The sequence below is a fragment of the Vigna radiata genome, chromosome 6, assembly GCF_000741045.1.
Source record: "Vigna radiata var. radiata cultivar VC1973A chromosome 6, Vradiata_ver6, whole genome shotgun sequence".
NCBI lineage: Eukaryota > Viridiplantae > Streptophyta > Magnoliopsida > Fabales > Fabaceae > Vigna > Vigna radiata.
This window is the reverse complement of record NC_028356.1, coordinates 29,637,293-29,659,761: the sequence shown is the minus strand read 5'-3', so window position 1 is coordinate 29,659,761 and position 22,469 is coordinate 29,637,293. Positions and strand designations below refer to the sequence as shown.

The window sequence follows — 22,469 nt, the reverse complement described above, 5'->3', positions numbered from 1 at the left end:
AAGTTAAAAATTTAAATAGATAAAATAAGATATGTTAAATACATATTAAATATAATATCAATGAAAAAAGTTTGGCTTAGTTATGGTTGTGTGCTTGTTTGTGTGGTTGTTTGTATGATTGAAGTGCTTGTGTTCGAATTTGTTTGGAAACAAAAGTGGATATTTTTATTATGCTTTGGGTTTGGGGTTTTATATTTGGAGTTTAGGGTTTATTGTTTGAGATTTATAGTTGAGATTTATAGTTAAGGTTTGGAATTTGAGATTTAGGATTAGGGATAGGGATATGGGTATGGGTTTAAGTCGTTGGGGAGTAGCATCTTAGTCAAAGTGGGTGATTGTACTAGAGAAGGTAATGAGAGTAGGGTGTTCCTATTCTCTGGTAAGTACAATTTTCGAGGACAAAAATTTTTATGTTGGAGAGAATGTAAGGACCTGATTATATATATAAAAATTATATTAAAAGAAAATATGGATAAAAAGTTAATTAAGTTAAAAGAGGTGGGTATTTTAGTAATAAGGAAAATAGCTTTATAATTATGCTGAGCTCTTGAAAAGAAAACAGAACCAATTTTTCCTTTTAGAATGATCCTCTCTCTAGAAAGACTGAGTTCTAAAAAACCCCTGCCTTCTCTCTAACCTCCAAGCTCGCTGACCCATTGCATGTTCGTTTAGGAAGTGCCTAAGCGTCTGCAACGTCAAGAGCTTTGACTTGAACCGATTGGGTTCTCGTTATTTCGCCGGTAAGTTGTTTCCCCCTTTCCTTAGGCTTCTAGGGTTTTGAGCATGCAACAGTTCTGTTGATGCATGTGTCTTTCCTTTATGTCCTTCCAATCTCTGTTCAACAGTAGCTCTAAGAACTATTCTTGATCATAGTTTTGTGGTCTATAGGGTGCAGTCTAAGTTCGGTGTGACCCGGGATACTGTAGAACCAAGCTTTGGTATAGAGCTGTGAAATTTCCAGGTAAGGGGAGCTATTTAGTATGTTTAATTGTGTGTGTGATGAATGATATGTTTCTTGTTATTCCTTTCTAGTCATATGGGTATTGATGATTTAAGTACGAAATAATTGTTAAATTGATGTTGAATTGTTTTGGGTAATTGATTATATTATGATATACTAGATTCTGTAATACTGTATAGGTTTAAACCATTTAGGCGTCCCTATTTTCGTTCGGTCCTCCCACTTTGGTCCCCTTTTTTTAAACTTTTCTAATTGAGTCCTCAAAACTGCTAATTTGAAGCAATTCAGCCCCTACCATTAAAAATCGTTAACGGCCGTTTAAGTATTGATGACATGGCATTAAAAATGAATTTTATATTAAAAATTTTTAATGAATATTCGTGTTTTCAGGATTTTAGAAGGGCAAAGTGGAAATAAGAAAAACTTTCTTCTTCCTCCACATTCTCTTTCCATGGCTGCGATCAAAGCCTTTCTCTTAAAAGAAAAGGAAGGCTAAATGTGATAAAAATCTCCATCCAGACCAGAACAAAATGAGAAGGTCACGGCCTACACTCCTTCACATCTTCATCCAGCAGGGCCTTGGGGAATGAACTTATCAAAGACGCGTTTAATTGCTTGAAAAAAAAAAGGAAAGCACCACAATCAAATTGATTTTTGCTTTGATTTGAAATTGGAAGCAGAGGCTCACGGTCACAGCAGCTATCCTTTAACACATTTATTTACTTTTAGGAATGGGATAACGGGGGAAGCTTCGAAAAAAGATTATGGGCTCATTCCATTTTGGAGGTGTGCACCATCTTGGATGAATGTTCCACCTCATCGTTACACCCTTCTCAAGAAAGCTTGGATGGATATCTATACTCCCATTTTTGAACAGGTGAAAATTGATGTCCGCATGAATTTGAAGGCTCGTAGAGTTGAGCTGAAGACAAGGGCTACAAGGACATGGCTTTCACCCCCTTCCTGGAAATAAAATCCTTAGGGTTTTTAAATGGGGAAACCCTTTTTCATTTCTTCCCCTGTTTCCCCCATGTCCTTCACTTCCAGATTGGGGTTCCCTTTTTTCTTTTTCTTTTTTGTTTTCCTTTTTGGTTTCCGAGAGATTGAAATGGTGGTGGCTTAGCACTGCTCTGTCCGGCATCAGACAACACGCGGTTGTCGTTCTTGAGGAGGGAGAGCGAGGAACGTTTCTCGTTCATCGGAACGTCGCCGTTGGCCATTCGCACCACCACTGTGCTTCTCTGCCTACGAGAACCCACACAAACCACACACAACAGAATCTCATTCTTACCTTCAACTCCAACTTCATTCTTCAATAAGCAACACCACCAAAAATAGAGACCGATACCCATTTTCCTGCAACACATAGTCATAACCAAAAACCCAAACCCAATCAAAAGCACAGAAACAGGGTGAGAGTCAGCGGCGTTGTCTGGCTTTGCCGGCGGCGTTGATTTTGAATTCGAATAGGAGAGAGGGAGAAAAGGGAAACTCTTGCTTTCGAACCATGCCGGATCAGAGGTTGACGAAGGAAACTATTCCCCTGGGTTTGTTTCCGGCGAAACGCCATTAGCTCGATGAGTGGCTGTTCTCGTAGAGAGAGAAGAAAGGAGGAAAATAGAACTTGGTACGGTGATCGGCAAAGCTTGTGACTGCGTTCGACGCTACCGGCGACAACCTTGACTTGGTGGCAGGAGAACCCTTGCGGTAGTTTCAAAGAACCAAAACGCCAAAACGCAGGAGCGAGAATGTGAGGAAGAAGAAAGTGTTTCGTGTTCCCACTTTGCCCTTCTAAAATCTGATTACACGAATATTTATTAATAAATTTTAATATAAAATTCATTTTTAATGCCACATCATCAATACTTAAACGACCATTAACGATTTTTAACGGCAGGGGCTGAATTGCTTCAAATTAGCAGTTTTGAGGACTCAATTGGGAACGTTTAAAAGAAGGGGACCAAAGTGGGAGGACCGAATGAAAATAGGGACGCCTAAATGGTTTAAACCTATTGTATACATATTGGCATACAAGAAGATAGATACAAAATTTGGATTGGTATATTAAATAAAAGTTCATCTTAGAAAGCTAATGTTAATGAAGGGGACAATTTTTAATAGGTTATTTGTTTTTTTTTTGTCAGTTTATACTTGCCATCTTTTGACTATGAAGCCAGTTCAACGACCCAAGCCTACAAAGTTCCACCTACGATCTGGCCTTGTTAATTAACTTTCTTTTTGCTTTTTTTTTTTATTTTCTGGATTTTGTTGGCTTGTTTATTTGTGCCTGCTCATAGCTGATCTAGCATAGCTATGCATCAAATTTTCGTTTTTAAATGTGCATACAGTCACACTGTCTTTTCTTTTGATCAATTGATATTGAGCCCTACTACATGTTTTGGAGGCTTCTTTTATATTGTCAATTCTGCCAATATATTCATGTTTCTGTAATTTATTTGACAAATTTACGTGGTTCCTCTTGTTCCTAGTCTAATGAGCAGAGGACAACTTAATATAGTTGTGTTTATGTTTAAATCTTGTAATGAAAAAGGTTTATACATGGCTTCATAGAAGATGATTTTACTCAATTTAAGTGCCACAATCTTAGAAAGGGGTTGTGCAGACCACTGAGGCCTTGAATGACTACATGTGTTTCTTACGTAATTTTTTCCATACTTTGTTTTCTCTAATATTCATAGAAATTAGACCTGTGATTTGAAAACCTTTCATATGTCTGTTCTGTTAATCAGGATTTGTTATGGTTTCCATATTCAATATTTATTTTATTGATTTTTCTCTCTCAATGCAAACTTGTACATAATAATATTTGTAAACTTGCAAAGATCTGTTTTTTTGTTCATTTGGAAGTGTAAATTTCATTTTAGTATCAAGTTATTTTTTTCTAATCATAACGAATAGCCTGATAATGGAGTTCGGAGATCAAACAAGACATTATGCAAAGCAATCAATAAAGATCTTCATTTAAATTGCTTGCTGAAAATTTGAATATCTTGATCAACTTGCAGACGCGCATTGTATTTTTGTTTTCCATTTATCGCTGTTTGTTACAAAACCCACCAAAGCCAAAACCTTTAGCTCTCCACCTTTGATTTTATCCATTTTCTTATTCTCTAATGCCCTTTTGATCAATCCATCATTCCAGGTCTCTCTACAACTTGATTTTAGTTTGTTCACTTCTGGGGTTCTATTAATATTGTATATTTGTTTGGGGGTGGGGTTAATTAAGTTTTCTTTTTTTTCAGCGTTGTGTTTCTTTTGGGATTTTTGTTTGTGTTGGTTGTAGATCTATTGTGGGGTTGGTTTGAAATATTGTGAATTTATTCCACAACAAGAGATATTAAGAATTTCTGAAATTTCTGATTGATTGTTCAAGAATATATTTANTTCGTAACTATTTATGGGATTAGTGTAATATATATATATATATATATATATATATATATATATATATAATATTATTAAATGGAGTTGAAATGTTAAAAATTTTGGTTAATAGAAAATATGTGTAAGGATCACTTTTAATATTAAAAACTTGATATTGAAGTAAGAATGGGGTACTGGTTGTTCAGAATATGTTTGATAACCTTTAGAATTAAAGTTACTTTTTATAGAATTAACAATCTATGTCTTATAAATTGCTGTATGAACTTAGTATATTATATTATAATATTTTATCAAATGATTATTTACTGTTATGACACGTTAAATTATATATAATATTATATTATATTATAAGTATTAAAACTATTAAGTTTGACGTTAGATTAAATTTTTGGCTATAAATATTTTTCATTATTTAATATGAAGAATTATCATGTATAGAAAATAAATAATAAAAGTTGAGTATTTATAAGTATTGTGGTTTGTGGTTTAAAGTCGTAATAATTTTATATGTTTTGGGGAATTTACTTTAAGTCATAATATTTTATATAATGTAGTAAAACGGTGTGACAAGGTAATGTTTATTATTGAGATTTAGTGTGGAATGTATTGAAATTGTGCTATGAGCGTTGTGATTTATGAGCAACGCATGTTATTGAGCAATGCGTATCTTATTGCGAGAGATGTTATAAATTGGGTGATTTGTGATTGGTTAGTTAAGGTATATGGATTGATTAACGTTTTTGCTCTACCGAATGTCATGTATGTATGTCTATCTAGGTGACTCGTGTGACTTGAAATAACATGACTGTGAATTGATGAACTTGAGTGTGAATTGAACATCTCAGGGTGAGATGAGTGGATGTGATTGTAGAGATGTTGTTGTTGTCTATATAATGTTGGGAGCTTTGAAATGATATGTTTATCCCTACACTCAAAGCATTGTTCATGCTCAAATAGAGAAGAACAGTGTGAGTGGTGAGAGTAGAGGGAGGTCCTCGTCTATAGTCTTGGAGTTTAGACATAGACAAATTGGGGGATTTACCTTGCATAATGTTGGGGATGGGTCAGCTGAACTATGCAAGTGCAAGACGACCAATAGCTAGACAATTATACCAAATCTGGATGAGTCACGTTGAGTATTTGATGCATGGTGTGGTTGGTATGCCTTGCTTGTTCTTTTTATATTTAATTAAGCATGAGGACATTGATTGACTGTATTTTGTGTAGGTTGTTTGTTACCTTGCTCACTCTTACTTTTGTGTTGTATGTTGCTTGGGTATGTTTTCTCTTGCGATGATCATCCACTTGGATGAGAGCAGATTTCGTTTAGGATGTTCCATTGAAGCAAGTGCTAGAGGATGCTGACGCTGCAGCCTAGTTCTCTCTAGGATTTCTTTCTTTTACCTGATATCATTTTCGAATACTCTTATCTTTGTACCACTTTGTTGTACTCTTTATGTCTAAGTTTTAGATTTAGACCTCTCTTACTTGAAGTTCAAACTCTTGAGTTATATTTGGATGACTGTAATCTTATATTTAACTGTCATCCTACTTCAAACTGCTTTTCTATATTATAATTGTGGACTTCTATATTATATAATATAATTGGGATGTCACATAAACTAATCTATATGATACAATAAAATTATATTTACAAATCTAGATAAAATCGTTGATGAATTATCAGTCTAATACAAATAATTTAGTGCAGAAGTCATATTTAAACGATAAATTTTATTACGGAAATCATAAATATACTTAGTCGAAACTATGAATTTTAAGCTCAAAATTTTGAAATTTTCTTTCCTTTTAATAAGTGAAAACATATGTTTTGATTGTATATGTTTATAATTTTTTTAGCTAAATAAAAAATGATAAAAATATTATCATTATTATAAATAAATAAATAAATTTGCATAATTTTATTATAAATAATTATTTTAATTTTAAAAAATTAATACAAAAATAATTAAATTTATAAAACGGTCATTTAAAAATTAAAATAGATAAAAATTATTTTAGTTTAAAAAATATATTTAAAGAGCCAAAAGTAAAAAAAAAAAAAAATTGTGTACCTAAAATACGCTTATATATAATAGTATAGATTTTAAAAATGCATTTTTTGTTTTAAATTCCCACCCAATTTTCATTATTATATAAGAGAGTAACCTTTCCTCAGAACGCACGTTACTGATTCAAGAACAGAAGGTTTCTTGTTCATAGGGTTTACAGTCCAACATTGTTCGTGAGTATTATCCTTTTCACTGTATCATTTTGTGTTTAAATTCTTGTCTGATTGCTCACTTTGTTACCTTTTTTTTTTCTTATTATCAAAATTAGTTTATTTTTCTTATGAATTAATCAAATGGATCTTCGAAATAACTGCAGATTCAGGTTTATCCATGGCCACTGAACCAAAAGCAGCCACCGAGGACGTCAAGATCGACCTCTTCGAAGACGATGATGAGTTTGAAGAGTTTGAAATCAACGAAGGTAAATTTTCCACGCAAATCTCGTTTACCCTGTTTAGGTTTTTTATTTTTGTTTCTGGAATGTTTTACATTTGGAATTTGGAATCACCTACCTGACGACGTTTTGATCCGTAAGGAATCATCAAAGTTAATGCTTCACAAGCTTTATTTTTTAGTTAGTTTACTTCATCGAAAGACAGGCGCTGCCATGGAATGATACATAGACAAATAATTCTCTGAATTTGGGGCTAATTATTTAATTAATTAATTAATTTTAGGAGATTCAGCATTTGAAAGAAAAACCAATAATAATAAAATAAAAGAATATCTTTTAGGTATTTCTGATCTTTCTCACAAATTTATGTTAGCATTGAAGGTACATTTTGTTATTTGCTATATGATTTGTTATTTGTGTAGTCTACTATTGTGTATGATTTTTTATTTATGTAGTCTACTATTGTGTATGATTTTTTATTTGTGTAGTCTACTATTGTGAGCAAAGAATCTATAGCTTGCTTCCGCCACTGTGGTTCATCTCTATAGCTTGCGCTCAACCTTGCTAGTCTGTTCCTTTATTGCAGTTCTCCTTGCTTCTCTGTTCTGTTATTGTGGTGCCTCGTCTACTCTATGCAATATGAAACTCCTCTTTTTTTTTTCCCTCTACTTTGGATTTGTTGCGATTATTAGTCAGACTCTTTGGCTTTGATTCGTTTATTTCTTTTAAAACCTATATTTGTTGTTTTCTGTCTTTGTTTATTTGGCTGAATAGTCTTTCTAGTCCTTGAAAGTATTTGTCATCTTCTTGTTAATCCTTAAAAGCCTCTAAATCAAAAATTAGGACTCTAAAGTAAGATTTGTCTTTCCCGTTAGTCCTTTGTAACGAAGTTAGTTTGTCATTGTGGCATATGAAGTGAAGCATCATCTCTACTTGTCATGCCAAGTTGAGAACGAGGTGGCAGCTGACATATCACTTAATCTGTCTTGTTAGCAAACCAACTCTAGTATGAAGAATCTTACTCTAACATACTAAGTTTTAATTTTTCTGCTTTTAGGGACTGACTAGAGGATAGCATACACTTGTAAGGATCCAAAAAACTATACAGCCTTGTTCATCTCCTATTTTCCAGAATGTTTGATTTAGTTTTTTTTTTTTTTTTTTCCTTTTCTAAGGAGCTAGGTTAGCTTGTGAGTTAATTATGTTCTTTATGGTGTCTGACTGGTTCCTTGTTGTCTTAGATCTTTTAGTTATGACGTATAGATATATGAATTTGAGCCTTTGGTTTAAACTTAGTTCATTGTTATCATTAACAAGATACTTTTCTTACCCTGTTATTTTTATCACATGTATATCTTTGTGTATAATTTTGTGTCTTTTGGGAGGATCTTACAATCCGTATTACGATCTTGATTTTCACATCATTGATGTGTACCATGTGTGTGTTGATACAATGGTCTCAGTGGAGAGATTATATTTAAAAAAGTTGGCTCTATATCATCAAAACCTATAAAGGCAGGCAGTTTTCCTCTTACAAGATAACTATGATATATTTTTAAAAAGTTGGCTCTATATCATCAAAACCTATAAATGCAGGCAGTTTTCCTCTTACAAGATAACTATGATATATTTTTAAAAAGTTGGCTCTATGCCATCAAAATCCTCTAAATTCAGGCAGTTTTCCTCTTCTATACAAAAGCTATGGGGCTTTTTTGGTTGGTTACTTAAAGAATCATCTACAATACTTGGTTATTTTACACAGAAAAATTATTTTACATAAGATTGGTTGATGTTCATTTTATTTTATGTATGATTGTGTGGATGTTATGGTGTACATTTTGGGCTCAAGAAAATTTCTTTTGATTGAGATGTATTTATGGACCACTTAAGGCATGCTATTGCACCTTGTGGTATTGTTATGGGGCTAAAATTTCCTTTCCCTATTAGATGTAATGGTGGTGAGCTTTGTAGTTACAAGCAACGTGGGTACATGGACAGGGTGAAAGGACTTCATGCAATTCAACAATTACAATTTAATAATTGTAACATTGCAACCCGTAACTCCCACGCCCTACAATAGCACTTAAAATTTCTAGGTGTACATGTACAGTACGCCCCACATTGAAGCAAAACACACGATGTTCCCTTTTTTTTTAATAAATTGTGCTTGATATGAACTAGAACTCATGTTGTGCATATTCCATTCGGCTTTAACATTTTCAGCCATACTCATTGGATTTGAGATGAGGCTTTGGTCTGTGATTAGTTAGCTCTTCATGCTGCTGATCCTGTTTCTCGTTAACAATGAACACTTAGTGCGCAAATATTATGTAATTGCTTGAATTATTTTGTTTTCTTTCATTTCTGGTGATGGTATTTGGATTAGAAACTGCATATTCAACTTGATTTGTTGAGGGTGTCATTCTAATGTTTCTTCTTATTTCTGTTGCAATATATTGTTTTACAACTTTCAGAGTGGTTTGACAAGGAGGAAGGAAAGGAAGTGACTCAACAGTGGGAGGATGATTGGGATGACGATGATGTCAGTGATGATTTCTCTCTCCAATTGAGAAGGGAATTGGAGAGCAACACTGAGAAGAACTAAATACTGATATAACTGAAAACTATGCCTTGTTAGGAAGGAAATGTAAGACAGCAGGAACACAACAGGAACATAATATTCCGGTTCTTGAATATCTGTGTAGAAGTTATTGAGTATTTGTACTTAAATTGAACTCTGCATAATTTGGTGACATTTTGGGGTTGGGTGTGTGCTTGTCTATGAACAATTCTCGCCGAAAGTGCAGTTGACTGCACATTCTTCATTTCTTGCCTTTCCACTTCTTCCAAACTGGGTTTTCGTACACGAGAATAAATGTTAACAGAAAAGCCTGGAAAAAATTTAACTAAGGCAGCATTTGGTAAATGACTTCATATACTTTTTCATTTTGTGGGTATAGTAATTCTTTCAGTAAGCTTAAGTTATTTTCAAACGCTCCCAAGTTTGACACATCTTTAGGAATAAAAGTTTATCTGTTTGATTCAGTTTTAGTTTTCAGTGGTGGACAAAGTAAGAGGGGTGAGAGTGAAATTGTGTTTGAAAAGAAAGTGTTTGATAAAAGTGTACAGGATCGAATAAAACCGGACTGATGTCAATAGAAAATGACGTTGTAGTAATAACATAAAATATAAATGTTTGCTTGAATTAAATTGAATTGAAAGCACTCGAAAACTGAAGTCATGACTAGTCTCATCTGAAACTATTGCAGAATCAGAATTCTACTAAGCTGACTTTGACTGTAATTTTAGTATTCATTAACCCAAAACAAACAAATGGAAGAAATTAATAAGATTATTTGACAATGATCTGAACATGGTCACAATTAGTAGCTCAGTTAACCATCGAGCAATCACGTCGGATTTCACCCTGATTTCCTGTTTTAATCCCTATTCGTCCTAACTTTGTTATGGCACTTACAAAAGACGTTTCAAAGAGTGTGTTGTTGGACGCAAATAAGTTCACTAGCTCTCTTGTTCTTTTATGAGTAAACAAAGCTTGATCAGAAGCAAGAAGCCCTTTTCCTTGCTGAAGATTCTTGTAGTATTGATTATCAAATATCTTTGGTGTTATTGGGTCCATCTGAACCACTGTTTCGGGGTCTGCATTTTTTGGACAGTCTTGTTGGAGCTGTATTGCATACGCAGGATTAAGTGTATGATCAATGCTTTTATTTCCTTTGAAGTTGTAAATACGTTTAGAGAACTGGCTGCAATGAGAGAATCCAACGGTATGTGCTCCTGCAACCACTCATTTCAATCTATATTATGAAACTGTTATGTTAAAAGTAAGATTGCAATAAAGCTTGGTTTAGATTTTCGACCTGATGCAAAACACAGTACTTGCTCTGCTCATACTTGATTTTGGGGTTAAAATGCAGTTTGAAAATTGATTAAACTTACCATCTTACTGAAAAACATATGTTTGAAAAAAAACATGTATTTTGTTCATTATGAATGAAATACCTGATAGAGCAACTAGATCAGTTAGGGTTAGTCCATGTGAAGCAAACATTTGGTTCAGTTGTTCTAGCTCTAAATCAGGCTCAGGTATATGGTGTCTAACACTTCCTTTTGTTGAGACTCTCCCATCTAGCCTTCCCAGCTCTACTGCATAAGATGGTCCTCCTGCCTGAAACCAAGTCAATGTTCATTTTCTATTCAACTAATTGTACAAGGAATAAAATAATTTTCCACATAACCAAAAAGGAACTATTAAGATAAATAATATGATACTTGTCTAATTCAATCCCAACAGTAACAATAAATTCCCTCTTGAATCTCCCTCTCTTCCTTTATATAATGTAATAAACTCTTCTTGCTATGTCTCTGGTGACATTTATATAGTACTGCTAACCATTGTATAGACAAGTGCTATACTAGGATTGAACTTACTTTACAAATGATACAATTTATGAATTTTGATTAGAAGTTGTATTGCAAAAGCTATAGCTTATTATAATTACCAGAGCTATGACATCCCTAGTTGCCATTGCCAAAATGTCAGAACATGAAACCTTATTCTGGCAGCCAGGTACACTGTCAACTGCAGCCTTGGCTTTGATCACAGTGTCAAATCCATCACCAGCTAGTGAAAGATCTATAGGATCATCCTTCTCAGATGTGTGGTTTGTTGAAGCTAGCATCACAGAAGCATCACACCCCTGTTCAACATGCACAAAAATAGAATCAAGTTTTAGTATCAACTGTTATTGCCAATATGGTGCCTGCAAAGGAAAAAAAGATGGAGATAATGAGTTATAACAGTGCTGACCCTAACAAAACAATCATGGAAGAACAGCCTAAGTGTAGCAGGAACTGTCACATCTGTCTGCTGAAGTTTCATCTCAACTGCTCTCCGAACAATCGATTCAACATTTGGACATGTGTTTCTGTAGTAGTCAACTCGAAGTTGAGCATGACAACCAGCTATAAGCAGAAGAAGAAACACATTAGCATGCAAAATGAGGCTTTGAGAACTCATTTTCACTTTGTTGCAGTTCTAGTGTCTGGAATATTACATTTGGTTTAGTGCTTGCATCCTTAAATAGTCAAAGGACAAACATCTCTCTCTCTTTTCTTTGAAGAATCCAATGTGTTAAATTTGAAAGAAACAGAACAAGAGGTAGACACCAAGGAGAAGTACTTTTGGAAAAGTGTTGAGTGATTTTAGAATATCTCACTGAATTGCTCAGATTATAATGTGTTGAAGAGGTTGCATGTAGGAGTGGTGAAACAAGTTGTTTATTAAAAGTGCACATAGTATATAACAAAAAGTTAAGCTGTCCCTCACATAATGTTTTTGATGCTTTTCTATATTTTAGTTATGAAATTGGATTCCTGCAAGAAATGAGATGGTGTCTGTATGCACAAAAATCTCAAATGTTGCCATTTGGCTAATGATTTACGTAAGTTCCTTTGTATTGTTGTTTTCTCGTGTATAGAGCATATGATATCCACGTCAATTCTTTACTTTATTTGGGTATTTACTGCACTAACTCACTTCAAAATTAATGGAAGAATATCACGCTCTACTTAGCCATGTGTTCCCCACCATCATTGCTTCTTTTTCTTTCAATTTTGGATTATGATCATCTAACTTAATTTTGAAAAACTTGTCACATGGTAGGAACAACTACTGTTATTTTATAAGCCAGGAAACAACTGAATGCTCTAAAGAATTCAACATAATAAAACTGGATTTTTATTCGATTTTAAAATCTCAATATCCTTTAATTTCTGTAAAAGAAACAAAATTTTAATGAAAAATGGAGATGCGGGGGATCGAACCCCGTGCCTCTCGCATGCAAAGCGAGCGCTCTACCATTTGAGCTACATCCCCAATTAAATATTTAGCTCAATAACTATTTTTCAAAGCTTAATAATTTAATTTGAAAATAGAATTTTGTTAGGATGATTTTGGGTTCGTGTTTTTGTTTTTAATATCGTAATATTATTCTTGTGAGGAAGTGCAACTAGTAAATTCAAAACATAATCAACAAAAAAAAAAAAAAGCGTAAAGGTTTAAAATAGTTGGAAAGGTGTTTGCAATATGTAATATGAGTTGTTAGTACAAATAATCGTGTTTAACATGTATGTTACATAAATGGTGGTTGTGTTCAGCATTTTGGGTTTGGTTTAAACAACACACTCCTTTGTGTTTCTTGTACGTGTAAACAAGATGGTTATTTGTAAGGGAGTTAGAGTTTGAAACAGATGTTTTGGGACAACTTCGACTAGTGGAAGTATGCATGGTACCAAAGAAATGTTGTTCTATGATTTAAAAGGGTAAGTCATTGGATGTGCATTGAGTGTGAATCATGCTGAAAAGAAAGTTTATAGTGTTATGTGGGTGAGTTTTGTTTGGAAAAGGTTAGTGAAGCACAAACGCAATGGATCGTAAAAGGTGGAAGATTTTGTTTTAGATGTGTTTCAAAGCAGATACTAAGACTACCACCTAGGAGTGGTGAGATTCACTATTGCATTTGTGTCTAGAGTAGAACTAATGTTAATTGTTCCTTATTAGATGGTTTTTATTGATAACGTGGAGTAGGAGAAGTAGGTAAAGGAGCTGTTAGAAAAGCAGTGGTGTAGTCCTTATGTGTCATCATGGTAATCTACAAAGTTTAGTAGATCTTGAAGGAGAAGGAAGTGTATGTCAATTCGTTCAAGTGTGAATTTTGGCTAAGGTAGTTCTAATGAGTGGATACAATATTGAGGAAAGGAGGTGTTAATGTTATCTATGAGAAAGGGAATTATAGGGTTTGCAAGTTTATATAAGTCTTGAAAAAGATTTCTCAAGGACGGCCTTTTCTCGCCACAACTGACATAAAAAGATAATCCTTTTGAAGTACACAAAGAAGCGTGAAAAAAGGATTTCAAGATATTAAAGAAGAGTTTGATTGACACTTTAGTTCGAATAATTCTTGGCACATGAAAGCCTTTAAGGTCTTTTGTGACTTAATATACTAGAAGTAGGAATGTGTCTGGATCAGAGTGGCACAACGAAATGGTTGTAAGTTATGTTTTTCGATAAGTACGAGATTCATGAGAAGAGTTAACTAAGGACTTGGTGGTTAGTGCGTTAGGGAGTTCTTTAAAACAATGGAGATGTCTTCTTTGTGAGGATTAGATAAAGGTGTTTAGTGATCATCAAGAGCTAGCAATGTGGAGTTGTGCAAGGAAGGAAAGTTGAACAAGATATGAAAGAGATTAAGTGAACTATAGTTTTCTATTGTGGTGTCAACCTTGAAGTGAGAAAGTAATAGTAGAAGCTTAAATAGAAGAGAGATTCAATTCACTAGTTTGAAGTAGATTGGAGCAGCTAGGTATTGATTAAGGTAGTGATTTCAAGTTCAAATGATATGTTGTTAAGGGGTGGTTACATGATAATGATTTGGAAAAATGAAGTTTAGAGAGTGTATGGAAGGAGAATTTAGTATATTAGATACAATTGTTTGTTAGACATAAAGGAACATTCAATCTTAGATTGAGGTTGATAATTACGTTTGGAATGCAAGCAAGTTTTTCAATTAGTTAAGGTGTTATAGACAGTAACTCGATCAAGTCTTGGTGGTTGTTATAAGAGAAATGAGGAAAGCATACTTTTCTTTTTACACAATGAGTGAACTTTCGAGGACAAAAACAAAAGTTTTTCTTGTTAGGGAGAATGTAAAAACCTAGAAATTGACATTGTAGAAGTGGTAATGATTTAAAACTAGTGGGAATAGATTATTTTAATATTAAAAGGTTTTAGTATAAATATATGAACGAGTTTTTTGATTTTAAAACACATAATCTCTCTAGAAACCATTTTTCTAGAGTTCTCTGACTTCTCTCTAAGACTTCTTCCTCTCTGCTCGTCTAATTGAAGAATTAAGATCGTAAGTTTGAATCTTGTGATGAAATCTTCAATTTGAATCGATCAGTTTCTTTGTTCGTGTAAGTTAAGTTTCAATCATTTTCTTTGTTTATTTGTTCTTTCTCTACAGGTGAACCTTTTGGCTCATATGTAATGTTTGAGTTTTCTATATGAGCCTCTATTGATCAATGGTTCTAATGGTGTGTCTTAATTGTGTTTGTGTTATTTCTAGGTATAGATAGGACATATTGTAAGCTAGAAGGGATTTTGGATTCCTTAGAGAAGGTTTATCAGTCTCTCGGGCAAAGGAAGCTAATTGCATAATTTTCATGTGATTGATACATTGTAAGTGTTAATTGTATGTTTGTATGGTGTTTTTCCTATATGATTGAGCTGTGTGAATAAGAATTGGTGAATGAAATTGAAATTAGGGTTACAAATTGATATACTTGAATTGCATGATGAAATTGAGGATATTTCCTTATTGGTATTGTAGATGTTGTTGTTTGAATAATTAAAAGTGGTGAAATTTGAATTGGACATTTGTGTTGGCTCTTGGACTGAATTTGTAGAGCTGGATTGGCATAATTCTGCAAAATTATGTTCTACAGAATTATGCAAACTCGTTGGGCAAGAATATACTCGCTAGGCGAAACCAAAGTCAGAGAACTCACTGAATTGGCAATGGTTAGGTGACTTTTATAAGAATTTAAGCCTATGGGTTACATGATAATCTTGCTAGGCGAGTGTGCATTTAGACACTACTTACTAAGTGAATAAATATACTCGTTAAGCGAGATTAACAAATTGTTGTTAACATATGTCAAATATTCTATTAACGGATATTAAACAATCAAATATTGTGTTAGTTATAATTTAGATATTATTATAATTTGTGCAGATTTTTGCACTTGTCATTCCTTTAATAGAGGAAGAATTATAGGATCCTTATATGTGTGTGTATGTATATATGTGTGTGTGTGTGTGTGTGTGTATATATATATATATATATATATATATATATATATATATATATATGGTACTTGATGAGTCAATAATTTATTGATATCACTTAGTTTATTATACTGAATTTAATCAGGGAATTGTGGTTAATTGTCTGGTATTTTCCCGTTTTTCCTAATTATGCTTAATTTGAACGGAAATTCTAATATTAGTTAATTTGAATTATCTGGGACTAATTATTTGCACTATTAATTGTAGGAAATTATTGGATAATATTTTGACTTGAAGAGAAATGCCACATCAATTTTATTTGAAGTTAAAATGATTATGGAGGTGTGGATTTACTAAAAGGAGAGTGACAGCTAGCAATAGAATATGTCACGGCCCACAAGTGCACATGGCTTTTCGGTTTTTTTTTTTAAAGGAGGGGTGTCATTTAGCAAAAGATGGTGCAGCACTCACGGGCTGCATTTAAATTGAAGAGGAGCTGGTCCTGTCTTTCCTCGGTTTCAGCAGCACACACCCATGTGCACACCACCACCCGGGAGGCCTTGTAGATGCATTTCACAAGCTCCAGCACGCCAGCAGCATAAGTGTTCAGCCTTCACGGCCTGGTTCAGATCTAGAAAGGCAGCGTCTCATAGAAGCAGCTGCCACGTCCCTGCAATTAGGAGAGGTGTGTGCTTGGAATGAATGGAGGTGCAGCGATAATTTTGGATGCTGTCCAGCTAGCTTGGTGATCACGGATCCACCAGGAGAAGGACGCGGGTTTCATCTTTAAGGGAATAGTTGCCACCCAAGGAAGGTTGCAGCAACACGCAAGTCCAGCAGCTTGGTGAGGGAACACGCTGCAACACGTTGAATTTGCAATTGAATGATGAGCTGCCACGTCTCAAATATGTTCAGCTGCCACGTTCCAAATTAATCCTGCAGCAAGCATCCAACACTCCATCAAAACACGGCCCACAATTGCAACTTTGCAAGGCTGCACCCAGAGAAGAAAGTGGCAGCATTTGAATCCAGCAGCAATCGGTGCAGCGTCCAGCAACTCTGAGGCCAGAGTCCAACAACGTGCTTGAAAAAAAAAAGAGTGTCACGGCCCATAGAATGAAGGTGCAGCGGCCTGCACGTGGAGGAGAATTCTTGAGCAGCTAGTCCAGCAAGTAACACGTGAAGAAGTGCATGCTGCTGGCTGGTTCAATTAGAAAAAAAAACAATGATGCTTGGAGAAGGAGCAACGCACACGGTCCATGGCATTCAGCTGCAGCATTCGGCCTTCACAAGGGAGCACACAGCAGCACCAACTTCACCGTCCAGCTTTCATCAGGTCCACCAGCTTTGAAGCAGCACGGTCCATTCCACACTGCAGTACACGGTCCAGTTGCATCACGACAGAGAGGGGTGTGCGTCCAGCAATCAGCCATCAGGTCCAGCTTCCAGCATTTTCCTTGAAGAAGCAGCAGCCCAAATAAAGAGAGGCAGCAACGTCCCAGCAGAAGAAGCAACTTGAGCAGCCACATGGGAGGTGCACACAGCAGTGACGTCCACGTTCAACAGCCCATGAGAAATCAAATTCAAAGAGAAGAATTCATTCAAGCTTGGACACGGAACCCTAGGGGGGGCTTCCTACGTGACACTGTTACATAGGAGAGAGGAGGTCTCGGGATTGGGAGAGAGAGCCGCCGCTTCTGGAATTATTTTTTTGGCTTCATTTGAATGATGTTTCTAGAGATTTTATGTTTATGTTTGAAGAATTTACATTGCAAGTGCTGATTTCATTTCACAAATTTCTATTTCCTTTTCAATGGAGTGTGTCACGGCTTAGGAATTAGTTTTATCAAAATTCCGTTATTTGCTTTTGGGAAGCATACGTTGGATGTCACAATTTGGGAATGATGAGAAGTTAATTTTTGTTTACTTTGGTGGAATGAATTAACGGGTCATGAGAAACGAGAAAAGTTGGAGTTGGCAACGTCTTGGAGGGTGTTGCTGTCACCGTTGTTGGAAGGGTCATGGTCGTTACGTTTTTGAAGCTGTGCACGGTTTCACCTTTTATCAATTTCAATTTTTAGCTTTTAGTAATAGGAATGTTGATTTCAATTGCATGTGGTGATTTTCTTGGGAAAGAAGCACCATGTTCAATTATTTTATCTTTCCTATCATGCTTTGCTTTTTCTTTTTAAATATTGTTTGGTTAATGGAGATTCATATTTTAATGTTGGATGAGCACGGTTAATCATTTTTGGAAGAGAGAATTTGTTTTTCTTAGTTTCTAGAATTTGGTTCAATTTGCAATATGCCTTTTCACTTATCAGTTCTTCCATTTTAGTAGCTTTAATTTTATTTTAATATTTATGTGTTGCAATGTTCAGTTTAATGTTTTCGTTCACTATGTTGTTTGTCATGTTTGGTTGTGTTTAATTTCCAGTTTTAATTTAATTTAGTTTTCCTTGCATAAACCTTTATCAACCCCCCACTATGTGTTAGACTTGATTCTGAACCGCAGTTGGTCCTTGTGAGACGACCTAGGAGTCACTTCCTAGTCTATACTGCATTTCTTATTATGTAATCAAATTTGATTGGGCGGCGACACCCATTAGTACTCTACTCTTTGAAATAATACATCAGAAGTATTCTTTAAACCTTTTAATACGGTATCAAGAGCCAAACACCGATATCATCTATAACATAGGAACCAATGCTTCTTTTTTTCATTGAATATTTCTTATGGCTTCTTCCGTTAAAAATCAATCGGAGAAACATGATTTTGGAACTTCCGCGACTTTCAAGAGTTATATTTCTACTACTGTCGGATTTGTGACCAAGTCAGGTATATCTAACTCTGCCCTTAATCTTTTTGTTGTTACTAAGGGTAGTGATTGAATAATTGATTCAGGTGCTACTGATCATATGACTTGTGATCCTCATATATTTACTAATTTTTCCTCTAACTGTTCTAAAATTTTTATTATTAATGTTAATGGGGTCTCATCTCCTATTGAAGGTATAAGTACTATATCCCTTTCACCCTCCTTATCGATTCCTGATGTTTTATTTGTTCCTATATTAAATTGTAATCTTATCTCTGCCATCAAGTTAACCAAATCACATTCTTGTGTTGCCTTGTTTTACCTAACCCATTATCTTTTTCAAAACATCCATTACAAGGAGAAGATTGCTAGTGGTAAAGAGAGTGGAGGACAATATTATCTTGAAAATGTCTCACAACAAACCCATTAAAGAGAGTTGGTTTATCTTGGTAATGATCACATACAAAATAAAAACAAAAAGAAAATTTGGTTATGGCATAGACGGTTGGGACATCCCTCTTTTGGTTATTTAAAAAAATTATTTCCATCACTATTTCATAAATGGAATATTTCTGTTTTTTTTATGAAACTTGTGTTATGGAAAAAAAATCATTGTGTTGTGTTTCCTTTAAGCAATAACAAAACTGGTTTTCCTTTTTCATTAATTCACAGAGATGTTTGGGGCCCTGCCCCGTAATCTACATATAATGGGAAAAAATGATTTATCAATTTTGTTGATGATTGTACTCGAGTAACTTAAGTATATTTGCTTAAACATAAAAGTGATGTGTGTGATGTGATTTGTTCCTTCTATCATCTGATCGTTGCACAATTCAACACATCTATTAAGGTCATTCGATCAGATAATGGAGGGGAATATTTTAAGAATGAATTAATAGAGGTCATGAACTCTAAAGGCATCTTGCATCAAACTACATGTCCTTATTCACTATAACAAAATGGAGTGGTGAGAGGAAAAATAGACATATATTATAGGTGACAAGATCACTTTTGATAGATGGTAATGTCCCATCTCATTTATGGGGTGAGGTTATGAGCACTACCATTTATTTAATTAATCGAACCCCTACTTGGGTGCTTAACTTTATAAGGTCTTTCGATGTGTTGTCTTATCATTGTATTCTTCCTCCCATAGTTTATTTACCACCTCATATTTTTGGATGTGTTATATATGTTCACTTACACCAACATCAACGTAAAAAACTCGAAGAACGAGCGATCAAATGTGTTTTTGTTAGATATGGATCAACTAAAAAATGTTATCGTGCTTACCATCCGCCATCAAAGAAATTTTATATCTCTATGGATGTGACATTTAATGAGCATGAACTTTTTTATGTTGATTCTACACTCCAGGGAGGCAATGAAAGTGAAGTGCATAATCATGATGTCAGTATTTTTGAAAAATTATATTGTGAAGAAAAATTATCTTATGAGGATCATTCTGTAGGAAGTAAGCCAATCCTAAATATGAACACTTCTTTTCTAGATAATACAGTGTCTTATGATCATAACCAATTGGCTCAATCTTCTCCACAAGTTCAGCTTGACTCTTCAGAGGTACCTTCTGATCCTATCTTTGATATTACTGATTTAGATGAAATTGATAATGGAATTGATTCTTGTTTGTGTGAGACCACCAAGACACCAAACACTAAGTCTACTACTGTTCAATATATTCTTCCACCTCGTTCTAATCGTGATCACAAGTTATATATCCCATTAGTAAATGTGTGTCATCTCACAGGTTATCCGAGTCATATGCATCATTTGTATCTCAATTATCATCAATTTATATTCCTAGTAATATATAGGAAGCTTTGGCAGATCCTAGATGGACCAAAATAATGGTTGAGGAGATGACAAAACTTTAGAAAAAAAAAACACTTGGGATCTTGTGTCCTTACCAAGAGAGAAGAAAATTGTGGGCTACAAATGGGTCTTTACAATTAAGCATGAAGCTGATGTAACTATTGAAAGGTATAAAGCACGACTCGTACTGGTAGCCAAACTCAACACTGTGAGAATACTTTTGTTGCTAGCTACAAACCAAGATTGACCTCTTTTATAATTTGATGTGAAAAATGTTTTCCTACATGGAGAAATTTCAGAAGAAATTCATATAGATTATCCACCAGGCATGACATATTCAATTGGAATGAAGGTTTGCAAATTAAAGAAGGTTGCATGTGGATTAAAACAATCCCCAAGAGCATGATTTGGAAGGTTTACCAAGCCTATGAAGGCTTTTGGCTATAAAGGAAGTAACTCTGATCACACCTTATTTTTGAAGAGAGGAAAGGGAAAAATTACAGCTTTGATTATATATGTAGATGACATGATTGTTACAGGAAATGACCAAGTTGAGATTTCTAGTTTACAGTAATACCTTGCATCTCAATTTGAGATGAAACAACTTGGAAAACTCATATATTTTTTGGGTATTGAAGTAGCTAGATCAAAACATGGTATTTTCTTATGCCAAAGAAAATATATTATTGACTTACTATCAAAAACTAGGCTACTTGGGAGTAAACCGGCTGATACACCAATTGAACAAAATCACAAACTTTTTCAATGCTCAAATTCAACAAGCATAGATAGAGGAAAATACCAAAGGCTAGTAGGAAAATTAATTTATTTGTGTCATACACGTCCAGATATCACCCCTACACTACATTAAATGTTGTTAGTCAATTTATGCATGAACCACGAAAGCTTCATATGGATGCTATTGAGAGAATTTTGAGATATTTGAAGTCTGCTCCTAGAAAAAGAATTTTATTCTCAAATCATGGAAACTTAAAGGTAAAAGGGTACACTAATGTAGATTGGGCAGGTTCAAAAGATGATAGAAAATCTACCCTGAATACTTTACTTTTGTAGGAAGGAATCTTGTAATTTGGAGGAGTAAAAAACAGCCTGTAGTAGCAAGATCTAGTGTTGAAGTAAAATTTAGAGTCATGGCACTAGGTGTATGTGAACTTTTGTAGATTAAAAATGTGCTATCAGATTTGAGCTTTAAACCAAATGAAGCTATGAGTTTGTACTATGACAATACTTCTGTTATAACAATTGCTCACAATCCTACGCAACATGATAAAACAAAGCATGTGGAGATTGATAGACATTTCATCAAAGAGAAACTTGAAGTTGGAATAATTTCATTTCCTTTTGTAAGATTAAAATTGCAGTATGCTGATGTTCTCACCAAAGGAGTGTCAAGAAGATTGTTAAATGAGTCTCTATTCAAGTTGGGAATGTGTGATATTCATGCATCAACTTGAGTAGGGGTGTTAAGATGTGCCAAATGTTCTATTAACGGATATTAGGCAATCAAATTTTGTGTTAGTCATAATTTAGATATTATTATAATTTGTGCAGATTTGTGCACCTGTCATTCCTTTAATAGAGAAATAATTATATGATCATTGTATGTATATATATGGTACTCTACTTTTTGAAATAATGAGAATTATTTTTTAAACCTTTTAATAATTATAACTCTATTTTCACATGTTTTCTTTTGGATGTTTTAGTATGTGATTTTTAAATGTTAATATGATAGTTGGTTTATGATGTTTATCTAAAAGTGGCTGGAACCAATATCATGAGGATTGGTTATGGTTTTGTTAGTGTATACATTAACATATGAGGTCAGAAATAGTGTATCCTAAACTCTAATAACTATTCAAATCCAAATAGAATAGAATGAGTTATGTGGTGAAAGTTACCGAAAGTCTTAGTCATTAGACCATTGGTCCAATACATACTTAGTTTATAATTGATGTAATTTAAATATTTTATGAAAATTCTTTTTTCACCTTAGTTTACCATTCCTTTTGTATTTTGTCTATGTTTCTTTCTTTTATAATAACCACCTTAACATGAAATAATTTTCTTTTTTCTAGAAGTTTTATAAACT

General features: G+C 34.2%; 3 protein-coding genes and 1 non-coding gene across 4 annotated transcripts; 2 read left to right on the top strand and 2 right to left on the bottom strand.

The window, feature by feature from the left end:
• The first annotated feature begins 6,484 nt into the window (after positions 1-6,484).
• Positions 6,485-9,587, top strand: LOC106764152 (protein DSS1 HOMOLOG ON CHROMOSOME V-like). The gene is made up of 3 exons (XM_014648383.2): positions 6,485-6,611; positions 6,755-6,859; positions 9,307-9,587. Exons 2-3 carry the CDS (start codon positions 6,769-6,771, stop codon positions 9,435-9,437), a joined length of 222 nt encoding a protein of 73 aa, XP_014503869.1. The 5' UTR covers positions 6,485-6,611; positions 6,755-6,768; the 3' UTR covers positions 9,438-9,587.
• On the bottom strand, positions 9,586-12,233 carry LOC106764454 (peroxidase 45-like). The gene is made up of 4 exons (XM_014648738.2): positions 11,664-12,233; positions 11,356-11,553; positions 10,856-11,021; positions 9,586-10,630 (listed from the first exon to the last, which is right to left on the bottom strand). The coding sequence occupies exons 1-4, from the start codon at positions 11,871-11,873 to the stop codon at positions 10,224-10,226; spliced, it is 981 nt and encodes a 326-aa protein (XP_014504224.1). The 5' UTR covers positions 11,874-12,233; the 3' UTR covers positions 9,586-10,223.
• Positions 12,234-12,658: 425 nt separating this feature from the next.
• Positions 12,659-12,731, bottom strand: TRNAA-UGC. The gene has a single exon. It is a non-coding gene; the product is annotated as a tRNA-Ala (tRNA).
• Positions 12,732-18,374: 5,643 nt separating this feature from the next.
• On the top strand, positions 18,375-20,448 carry LOC111241880. The gene is made up of 2 exons (XM_022782409.1): positions 18,375-18,543; positions 20,043-20,448. Exons 1-2 carry the CDS (start codon positions 18,441-18,443, stop codon positions 20,390-20,392), a joined length of 453 nt encoding a protein of 150 aa, XP_022638130.1. The 5' UTR covers positions 18,375-18,440; the 3' UTR covers positions 20,393-20,448.
• The last annotated feature ends 2,021 nt before the right edge of the window (positions 20,449-22,469 follow it).